Here is an 11,599-nt window from a genome sequence, read left to right on the forward strand (position 1 = left end):
TCAAGAAGGAGTTAGATATAGCTCTTAGGGCTAAAGGGATCAGAGGGTATGGTGGAGAAAGTGGGAACAGGGGACTAAGTCGGATGATCAGCCATGATTGTAGAGAATGAAAGAGCAGGTTGGAGGGGTTGAATGGCCTCCTCCTGCTCCTACCTTCTTGGTAGCTGTGTGGCGTTTTCCAGTTGTCCTCCTAACCAGCATTTGGTTTTGTTTCAGAAAATCGGGGAGCTGCTGATCGATTCGCTGAGCTGGGAGCTTCAGCCCTGCTGCCGGCTGGTGATCCTGGAGGCGATTCGCATCCTGTCGCGGGACAAGCACGGCCTGGCGCCCTTCGCCCGCACCGACTCGATGCACCTGCTGGCCCGGCTGGCCGGACTGGAGGCCACGGAGGAGGGTGGCCTCCTTCCGGAAGCTTCCGATGGCGAGGTGGCCTGCGAGGCCCTCAAGTGCCTGTGCAACACGATCTACAACAGCGAGGAGGCCCAGGGCATGGCGGCTGAGGAGGTGCGGCTGATCGGCGGCTTGGCCCGTTGCCTGAAGGCAGACGGTGGGGCACCAGAGAGTGGCCGCCGCGGCATCACCCGCTTCTACGAGCTGCGGCTGACCTTCCTGCTGACCGCCCTGCGGTTGGACATCCGCAGGCAGCTGGCCCACCAGTTCCACGGCGTGGCCTTGTTGGCAGACGCCCTGGAGACCACCCTGGGCCTGCGGTGGCTGGATGTGCATGAGGTGGCCACCTCACGCTCCGGGGAACCCCTCCCACGCGATGTGACCGAGCGTGCCATGGAGATCCTCAAGATCCTCTTCAACATCACATTCGAGACCAGCAAACAGCAAGTGGATGAGGCAAGGATCCCGTTGTCGCGCAAGGTGGGGTATGGGGTATGGGGACATGTGGAAAGGGGCCTGAAGGGGGAGCGACAGCAAAGCAGCTTGGGGGTGTCGCTCACCAGGCAAGATTGATTGCCCAGAGTGCAGCTAAGAGTCAACCCCATTGCTGTGAACCTGGAGTCAGGTGTATGCCAGACCAGGTAAGGATTGAAGATTCCCTTCCCTCAACAGACAATAGTGAACCAGATTGGATTAGATTCCCTACCGTGTGGAAACAGGCCCTTCGGCCCAACAAGTCCACACCGACCCTCCAAAGAGTAACCCACCCAGATCCATTTCCCTCTGACTGATGCACCGAGCACTATGGGCAATTTACCATGGCCAATTCACCCTACCCTGCACATCTTTGGACTGTGGGAGGAAACATGAGCACCCGGAGGAAACCCACGCAGACACAGGGAGAATGTGCAAACTCCACACAGACAGTCACCCAAGGCTGGAATTAAACCTGAGTTTTATTTTTCAAATTCATTGATGGGCTGTTAACATCTCTGACTGGGCCCGCATTTATTCCCCATCCCAAGTTGCCCTGATGGTAATTAAGAGACAACCACATCGCTGTGGGTCTGGAGTCACATGTAGGCCAGACCGGGTAAAGTTGACAGATTTCCTTCACTAAAGGGGAACCAGATGGGGGTTTTTAATCCGACAATTGACATTGGTCACCTCCTAATTACAGATTACTCAGTAGAAAAGGAGGGGGTGGAGGGAGGCAGATTAAAGCGAGAGACCTGCATTTATGCAGCAGCTTTTCACAACTTCAAGTGGTCCCAAAGCATTTCACCAGCTGGCGAGGTACTCCTGACCAGATGGCAGAGGTGGGGGGAGGGTTGCGGTTTGGGGAGGGTCATTGTTACCATGTAAGGTGGGCTGCAGTTCGTTTGCACACAGAAAGATTCCACAGGCAGCCACGGATTAACTGGCTAGATAAATCCCCCCCTAACATTGTCCGGTCAAGGGCTAGATATTGTCCAGGGGACCAGGGAGAATTCTCCTGTTGTTATCAAGGTGACAGTACAGTGGCACACGAGGATGTTAACAGCGTGTCACCACCCATAACCTGACAGGGTGGATGCTGGGAGGACATTGGGCCCCACTGAATAGTCTCGAGCTGGGAACTGGAGGAGGGGTTGAGGTGAAGCTCAGGTTCAAGATGAGGGCTCCCCCATTTAAGATGGAACCGCGAAGGAATTTCTCCTCCCAGGGTCTGGTGAATCCACTTCCCCAGTGATAGGGACGCGTTATTGGAAGTAGATGGAATTTCCATTGACCAGGGCGTCCAGGGTCATGGGGGAAGGCAGAAACCATAGAGTTAAGGAGTAGTCATGACCTCATTGACTGATGGAAGTGGGGTGGGGGGGGGGGGGTTGCTGATGGCCTTCCCTATTTCTTGACTTGCGTTGCACTCTTTAACGTGTCCGTGTCCTTGGCACCGAGAGGGAGAGCTGCTGGGCCCAGCCTTTGACATGTCTGCTGTCCACCAACAGGAGGATGCTGCTCTCTACCGCCACCTGGCAGCCATTCTACGCTACTGCCTGCTGACTGACAGCGACAGCAAGGAGTGGGCACAGGAATTTCACGGGTAAGAATGGTCAGCATCTCGGGTCTGGTATTTCCTCCTGGCTTGTGCTCTATTTTCTTGTAAGGACGCCTTTATAATGGGTTTGTCTCTCTCTCCTTCTCTCACTTCAAGAGGATTCAGGCTGTGTCCCAGAGATTCCAGTTTCTCAGCAGTGTCTTCACTGGTGCCTGTTTGTGAAAGCAGATGTAAAGAAAGAGTTGCATTTTGTTCAATCATAGAATTCTCGCAGTACAGAAGGAGGCCTTTCGGCCCTTGGTGCCTGTGCTGGTACTCTGCAAGAGAAAGTCGGAGGAGAAAGATTTAGAAGGGACCAGAGGGGCAATTTCTTTCACACAGAAGGTGGCTGTATGTGGAATGAACCACCAGAGGAAATGATGGATGAGGGTACAGTTACAACATTTAAAAGACGTTTGGATAGGTACATGGAGGGTTAGAGGGCTGTGGGCCAAACACAGGCAAATGTGGCTAGTTCAGTTTGGGAAAGTTGGTCGGCATGGACGCGTTGGGCCGAAGGGTCTGTTCCTGTGCTGAATGACTCTATGACAAGCAGATACATGAGAACACAACCAATTCCCCTCCGAGCCACTCCCCATCCTGACTTGGAAATATATCGCTGTTCCTTCATTGTCACTGGGTCATAATCCTCTGTCGGGGTGGCACGGTGGCACAGTGGCACAGTGGTTAGCACTACTGCCTCACAGCACCAGGGATCTGGGTTCGATCCCAGCCTCGGGTGACTGTCCATGTGGAGTTTGCACATTCTCCCTGTGTCTGTCCGGGTGGTCTGGTTTCCTCCCACAGTCTAAAGATGTTCAGGTAGGTGCATTGGCCAAGCTAAATTGCCCACAGTGTTAGCGCATTAGTGGTCAAGGGTAAATATAAGGTGAGGAATGGGTCTGGGTGGGTTACTCTTTGGAGGGTCAGTGTGGACTTGTTGGGCCAAAGGGCCTGTTTCCACACTGTAGGGAATCTAATATTAAGGACATTGTGGGTTTGCCTACAGCACATGGACTGCAGCGGTTCAAGAAGGCAGCTCACCCCTACCATCCCAAGGGGCAATTAATGGCCACGTCCCATGAATTAATTCAATAAAATTTCCTTCAGTCCTGTGCTGCCACCTTATCCCGCTGGTCCTGTGGGCACTTTCTCTTCCTTTCTGCCTGCACCACCCGCTTGAGCAGTTAAATGTCTGACCCCCCAATAACCCAAGGGAAATACTTTACCCCGAGTCACCCAGAGGGTTATAAATCTGTGGAATTCCTTGCCCCAGGGAGGTAGTTGAAGCTCCTTCAGTAAACCGTTTTCAAGCTAAGGTAGATTTGTTTTTGAACAATAAAGGAATTAAGGGATGCTGTGAGAGGATGGGTAAGTGGAGCTGAGTCCACAATAAAAACCAGCCATGATCTTATTGAATGGCGGAGCAGGCTCGATGGGCCAGACGGCCTACTCCTGCTCCTCGTTCTTATGTTGTGATGTAAAGCCCCATTACTTATTTAACCCTTTACCTTAAAGCAGTGCTCCCTCAATCTTCACCCTCCCATGGAGAGGACTGCTTTTTGGATGCAGCTAACGAAGTACTTTTGGCATTTTGCTATTTGACTTGGAAGGGCATCGCCATTGAGCTGAGCAAATTTGCTTCTATCTTCCACTGATACTTATTCCTCAACACTGCAATAAGGTGTTGGGTGTTTTGCTGGGAGTGCAGTAGATGGAAAGGGACTGTTAGCGACCTTTACCTCATTTCCAAGCTGGGTGAAGGACCGTAGCCAGGTGAGTTCTGGTTATCACTGAGTACTTAGATTTGGGACTGACTGGAAACTGACAAGTCCAGTTTTGGTCGAACTGTTATAGGAAGGATACTATTAAGCCGGAGAGAGTTCAGAAGAGATTTACCGGGATGTTACTGGGAATGAAGGCTTTGAGTTATGAGGAGAAACTGGATAGACTGGGACTTGGAGGTTGAGAGATGATCTTTTAGAAGATTATAAAATCATGAGGGGTATAGATACGGTTAATCATAGTTGTCTTTTCCCTAGGGTGAGGGATTTCAAGGCTAGGGGGCATATTTTTAAGGTGAGAGGAGAGAGATTTTAAAAAGACATGAGGGGCAAATATTTTACACACTGGGTGGTCCGTGTGTGGAATGAAATTCCTGAGGAAGTGGGGATGCGGGCACAGTTACAATGTTTAAAGGACATTTGGATAAATACATGAATAGGAAAAGTTTGGAGGGATATGGTCTGGGAGCAGGCAGGTGGGACCAGTTTAGTTTGGGATTATGTTCAGCATGGACTGGTTGGGCCAAAGGGTCTGTTTCCGTGCTGTATGACTCTATGACTATGACTCTACAAGTGGAATTCAGAAAGAATTTGTATTTCTGTAGCACCCTTTACAATCTCAGGATATCCCAAAATCCTCTATGACCAATGAAGTACCACTGTAAGTGCAGGAGTTCTGTGCACAGCAAGATCCCATAAATATAAATGTGATAAAGACCTGTGTGGTCTCAATTTTGTTTTTGATTCATTCATGGGATGGACGTGTCATTGGCTGGGACCATCCCTAATTAGCCAGAGGGTAGTTATGAGCCAACCATATTGTTTTATGGGTGTGGAGTCACATGTAGGCCGGTTCGGGTAGGAACAGCAGATTTCCTTCCCTGAAGGGCATTAGGGAATCAGATGGGCTTTCAGAACAATAATCACTGTTGGGCTCATTTTCCAGCTTCAGATTTTTAATTGAGATCAGATTTCCCACATCAGCCCACGATAGGATTCGAACCCACACCCCCAAATACATAAAGTCATAGAGTCATGGAGTCCCACAGCACAGAGACAGGCCCTTCAGCCCAAAATGGTCCATGCTGACCAAAATGTCCATCCACAACTAGCCCCACTTCCCTGCACTTGGTCCACATCCTTCTAAACCATTCTGATCCATGTATTTGTCCCAAATGCCTTTTAAATGTTGTTAATGTACCCGCCTCAACCACTTCCGCTGGGAGCTCATTCCATATGCGTACCACACTCTGCGTGAAAAAGTTGCCCCATCAGGTTTCCCTTTTATTCTTTCCCCTTTAACTTTAGTTCTTTCGCCCTTGCCCTCTAGTCCTCAATTCCCCAACCCTGGGAAAATGACTGAGTGCATTCACCCTATCCATGCCTCTCATGAACTTATACACCTCTATAAGGTCCCCCCTCAGTCTCCTACGCTCTAAAGATAAAGGTCCAAGCTTATCCAACCTCTCCCTCTAACTTAAGTCCTGGCAACGTCCTTGTAAATTTTACTCTGCCCTCTTTCCAGCTTAGTAACATCCTTCCTATAGCAAGGTGACATGTTTGAGATATTGTTTGTGGTTCCAGTAACATTACCACTACACCACCATCTCCTCCGCACTGGAGCTTAGTAAAGGATAAATATTAGTTTAAAATACCAGGGGTGGGGCTCTCATCTGGTCCTCTCTTCAGATTGGTCCTGTGGGGTTTGTTAAATCCTCCTCAGGGGGTAGATGAGTCCACCGGTTCCCAATTGGAACGGGAGATTGTTAGAAGTGGAGAGGAGTATATGGTGGTCTCACTGGGTCTTGAGATTTTGTCCTGACCTCCCAGTCTCTCCTCAGCCACACGGTCAATGTCTTGGTCAACCTTCCGTTGATGTGTTTGGATGTGCTCCTCATGCCAAAGGTGGAACCGGGATCTGTGGAATACATGGGGATGAACATGGACACAGTGGAGGCTCTGCTAGACTTCATGAACAGGAGATTGGACAGGGTAACAGCTTTATTTCTCTGAATTCTGTCACGGGGCAGGCATCGCTGACTGGGCCAGCACATGTTTCCCATCCTAATTGCCCTTAGCCTATGTTTGTGTCTGGAGTCATACATAGGCCAGACTGGTGAAAGAAGGCATATTTCCTCCCCTAAAGGACATTAGCAAACTGGACATTTCTAATGACAATCGGTGATTGCTAGGTAAGTTGTTAGAAGTGATTTTTGAAAGGTAGGATATAAATGCATTTAGAGAGGCAAAGAATGATTAGGGATAGTCAGTGTGGTTTTGTGTGAGGGGAATCATGTCTCACAAACTTGACTGAGTTTTTTTGAGGAAGTAACCAAGAAGATTCATGAGGGCATAGCAGTGGACATTTTTTCCTTGGGCTTGTGTAAAACCTTTGACAAAGTTCTGCATGGTAGACTAATTAGTAAAGGGATTCAGGGTCAGCTTGCCAAGTGGACACAAAAATTGGTTTCACAGCAGGAGGCGGAGGGTGGTGATGGTTGTTTTTCGGACTGGAGTTCCTCAGGGATTGGTTCTGGGTCCACTTTTGATTTTCATTTCTATAAATGATTTGGATGAGAGTATACGAGGCAGGGGTTGGTATGTTTGCAGATGATACCAGATTGGGGGTATAATGGACAGTGAAGAAGGTTCTTGAACAACTGGGTCAATGGGCTAAGGGGTGGCAGATGGGGTTTAATTTGGATAAATGTGGGGTATTGCACTTTGGTAATACAAACAAGGGCACAACATATACAATAATTGGAAGGCAGGAACTTCATCTGATGAAGGAGCAGAGCTCCAAAAACTTGTGACTGTAAATAAACCTGTTGGACAATAACCTGGTGCTGTGTGACATCTGACTTTGTCCAGCCCAGTCCAACACCTGCTCCTGCACATAGTGGTAGGGCCCTGGGTAGTGTTGTAGAACAGAGAGACCTCAGGGTTCAGGTACATAATTGTTTGAAGTTTGCGTCACATATAGACAGGGTGGTTAGGAAGGCATTCTGCACACTTGGCTTCATTGCTCAGACCCTTGATTACAGGAGTTGGGACGTCATTCTGAGGTTGTACAGCACGTTGGTAAGGCCTTTTCTGGAGTACTGGAGTACTGTATCCAGTTCTGGTTGCCCTGTCACAGGAAGGAGAATTGGAGAGGGTTCGGAAAAGATTACCAGGACATTGCCAGGAATGGAAGGTTTGAGATATAAAAATAGACGGTAAAGGCTGGGATGTTTTTCACTGGAGCGTAAGTGGTTGAGGGGTGATCTTATTGAGGTTCATAGATAAGATGAATGACTAGGATATTTTCCCAAGGGTGGGGGATTCCAAAACTAGGGGGCATATTTTTAAGGTGAGAGGAGGAAGATTTAAAAAGGACGTGAGGGGCAAATATTTTTACACAGAGAGTGGTTTATGTGCGGAATGACCTTCCTGAGGGAGTTACAACATTCAAAAGACACTTAGATAAGTACATGAAAAGGAAATGTTTGGAGGGATATGGGCCAGGAGCAGGCAGGTGGGACTAGTTTAGTTTGGGATTATATTCGGCATGGACTGGTTGGGCCGAAGGGTCTGTTTCCATGCCGTATGACTCTATGACTGCTGAATTACTAGTCCATTGGTATTATCGTTTCGCCCTTGTGTGTTGCTCCCTCTTGTCACAAGTGACTGGTGACCCCCCCACCCCTATCCCCTGGTTGCTGGGGCACTGACCATAGTGACTCCCATCGCTGGAGTCTAACCCTTTTAAATGATGTGTCCCTCTAGGGTCTGAAGCTGAGGGAATCTCTGACTCCAGTCCTCAACCTCCTGACAGAGAGCTCCCGTTACCACCGAGAGACTCGCAAGTTCCTGCGTGCCAGGGTAAGGATGACTCGCAACAACAAGCACCTGCATTCATATAGCACCTTTCATGTCACAAAACATGGCTCTCTTTGAACAGCATTTGACACCAGACGCCTGATGACCGTATGTTCGGTCAAAGAACTGATATTTAAGGAGCAGTTGAAGGGATGGGAGAGTGCGAGTGAGAGGTTTAGGGAAAGTATTCTGGGCCATGGGACCCAAGCAGCAGGAGCAAGGGTGCAGTGAGGAAATGCAAATGGGTGAAATTGGAGGAATGCAGAGATTTCAGGGGTGATGGAATGGTGCTTGAAGTTGGTACAGAGGTAAAGAGGGCATTTGAACATGAGTGCTACGGAGATGCTTTATATTTAATACTCATACAGTATGGAAGCAGGCCATTCGGCCCAATGGGTACACACCAACCCTCTAAAAAGCATCCCATCCCCTATCCCTACATTTCCTGTGGCCAATCCACCTAACCTGCACATCTTTGGACTGTGGGAGGAAACCCATGCAGACGCAGGGAGAATGTGCAAACTCCACACAGACAAATATCCGAGGCTGGAATCAAACTCAGGCCCCTGGCACTGTGAGATAGCAGCGCTAACCACTGAGCCATATTGCTTGGAGGCCTTGGGTATCAAAGAATTGTGGAAGAGAGGAATTTATTTTGAGTTTTGCGGGCAGACCTGGAGTGGTCTCTTTCAAGGTCATCTCCAGTCCTTATTGTCCGCAAGCCATTGAAACATCTCTGTGGGCGTTGGAGGGTTTTTAAAACAAGAATTCCTAGAAATCACAAGGCTGATGATAACTGTTTGCTTTTCGGTGCATCCCTGCTGGGTCTGCGTTGGAGCGGTTCTGGTTTCCCCCAACTAGGTTGGAGGAAAGCCTGCTCAGAACCTGCTGTCCAGCTGACTCTTCTCATTTCTGAAAAGAAAATTCTCTACATCAGTTCAGGGTGAAACCAACTTGTTCTTTCAAAAGAGGGACTGAAAGAACATCCCAAGATTGTATTCCTTGGAGAAGCAAGACTCCAGAGACAGCCGTGCATGGTCAGTGATTTTGAGCACATGTCTCAGGATATCAGAGCAACAGGCTCCAGCGTATTCTATCATGGGTGGCTCAGTGGTTAGCACTGCTGCCTTACACCACCATGGACCTGGATTCGATTTCACCCTTGGGTGACCGTCTGTGTGGAGTTCACACATTCTCCCTGTGTCTGTGTAGGTTCCCTCCCCCGTCCCCGGTGCCCTGATTTTCTCTCACAGTCCAAAGGTGTGCAGGTTAGGTGGACTGGCATGAGATGTGTAGGTTAGGTGGATTAGCCAAGCGAAATGTGGGGTTATAGGAATAGGGTAGGGGAGTGGGTCTGGGTGGGATGCTCTTCGGAGGGTCAGTGCAGACTTGATGGGCCGAACATTCTCTTTCTGCACTGTAGGGATTCTGTGATTTATCCTCTTAAGATTAACGCATTGGTCAAAGTATGTATATTTCCGAAAGCCAATCTCAGCAGAGAATTTATTTTCTTTCCCCCTCTTCTCCTAAAGTGTATTTATGTGTACGTTTTGGGGATTTTCAACAGGATAAACATTTATGTTTCCAAATTGCCAACTGTGTCTGTTAACCAATTATTACTTAGTTTTATTTTGCTATATATCAATAATGGTGTTTTTGTTGTGGTTTTGATCGCCGAGCTGGGAATTTGTGTTGCAGACGTTTCGTCCCCTGTCTAAGTGACATCCTCAGTGCTTGGGAGCCTCCTGTGAAGTGCTTCTGTGATCTTTCCTCCGGCATTTATAGTGGTTTGAATCTGCCGCTTCCGGTTGTCAGTTCCAGCTGTACACTGCAGTGGTCGGTATATTGGGTCCAGGTCGATGTGCTTATTGATGGAATCTGTGGATGAGTGCCATGCCTCTAGGAATTCCCTGGCTGTTAATTCCCCAGATTCGGTTATGGGTATATTTCTGTTTTATATTGTGACTGTGGTGGGAGGAGGAGGTGTCTAGAGACAGATGGAGACAGTAAGCAAGGTGCTGGAAGCAGAGTCAAGAGATGAGAAGATGGAAAAGCACAGCAGATCAGATGGCATCCGAGAAGCAGGAAAGGCAAGGTTTCAGGCCGAAATGTAGACTTTCCTGCTCCTTGGATGCTGTCTGACCTGCTGTGCTTTTCCAGCACCACACCCAGAGAGATAGTGAGATCTGCAGATGCTGGAGATCGGAGTTGAGAGTGTGTTGCTGGAAAAGCACAGCAGATCAGGCAGCATCTGAGGAGCAGGAGAATCGACGTTTTGGGCTGGAGGCCTTCTTCAGGAAGGGTCTAGAGAGAGCTGGGTGCACCCCTGCAGTTGGAGCATCGAGGTGTGATTTCTAGAACGTAGGACGTGGGTACCACAGGCAGGGCAGCTGAGGGGTAAAGCAAGGGGCAGGAGGCTTCAACAGCAACCCCGGCCTGACTGGGTTTCTGTTCCCCGCTATTCCCCCCACCCTGTCGCCTGCAGGTGCTGCCCCCTCTCAGGGACGTTACGAATCGCCCAGAAGTGGGGGAAGCTTTGCGGAACAAGCTGGTACGCCTGATGACACACGTCAACACGGATGTGAAGCACTGTGCGGCTGAGTTCCTGTTTGTGCTGTGCAAGGAGAATGGTGAGTAACCATGGCGATGGAAGGATGGGGGTGGGGGGGGCTAAAACTTCACTCCAGAACTCCCCGCTCCCCATCGCCAAACCCGCACTCACCCAACACAGGGGTTTAACTCTTTAAATAGCAGCACAGACATAGGCTCCCAATCCTGACGGATCCCGATTGGCGATTTTAGTCCGTCGCTCGCGCGTTCCTGTGGGCTGCAGGTTCGATTCCATGCCCTTCCCCACTCCCTGCCCACCCAGAGACCTGACCTTGAGTTTGAGGAGTGGGTTGGAGGGTGGAGGGTGGAGGTTGGAGGTGCTGCACTGCCTGAGGCACTGCCTCTTGGAAGACAGCGCGTGCAATCCTCGGAAGGTGGTGAAACATCCTGCAGTTTTGAAGAGGAGTCGGGGAGCTCTGACATTCTGCACATCAGTGACCCGGGTAGTCTGCCTATTACCACATCGCTGCTTCTGGGATCTTGCTGTGCACAAATTGGCTGCCATTATTTCACACGTTCCAACAGGGATCCCATTCCTAAAATACTGTGTTGGCTGTCAAACATTTCTCACTTTGGACGTCCTGACTTTGAGAGAGGGTGCTATAGCAATGCAAGACCTTTCTTCCTTTCCGCTCTGGGTGACCACCTCCTTAGCACTTCCTTATCTAATCCCAAATACTGTGTTGGCTGTCAAACATTTCTCACTTTGGACGTCCTGACTTTGAGAGAGGGTGCTATAGCAATGCAAGACCTTTCTTCCTTTCCGCTCTGGGTGACCACCTCCTTAGCACTTCCTTATCTAATCCCTTTCCTTTATCTGTAAGACCATAAGACATAGGAGCAGAAATTAGGCCATTCATCCCATCAAGTCCGCCCT

At 49.3% G+C, this 11,599-nt stretch overlaps 1 protein-coding gene across 3 annotated transcripts in view; it reads left to right on the forward strand.

The window, feature by feature from the left end:
- Nucleotides 1-10,949, forward strand: part of LOC122542123 (synembryn-A-like) — a 28,955-nt gene extending 18,006 nt beyond the window's left edge. For 2 of the 3 annotated variants that reach the window (XM_043679517.1, XM_043679519.1), the window contains 5 exons: nt 217-846; nt 2,379-2,473; nt 6,093-6,243; nt 8,020-8,115; nt 10,598-10,949. In XM_043679517.1, coding sequence (XP_043535452.1) covers nt 217-846; nt 2,379-2,473; nt 6,093-6,243; nt 8,020-8,115; nt 10,598-10,750 — 1,125 coding nt within the window. In that variant the 3' untranslated portion in view covers nt 10,751-10,949. The remainder of the gene's footprint in view (nt 1-216; nt 847-2,378; nt 2,474-6,092; nt 6,244-8,019; nt 8,116-10,597) is intronic. The other variant, XM_043679518.1, reaches the window with a different exon arrangement.
- Nucleotides 10,950-11,599: the final 650 nt, after the last annotated feature.

This window comes from Chiloscyllium plagiosum, chromosome 39, assembly GCF_004010195.1.
Source record: "Chiloscyllium plagiosum isolate BGI_BamShark_2017 chromosome 39, ASM401019v2, whole genome shotgun sequence".
NCBI lineage: Eukaryota > Metazoa > Chordata > Chondrichthyes > Orectolobiformes > Hemiscylliidae > Chiloscyllium > Chiloscyllium plagiosum.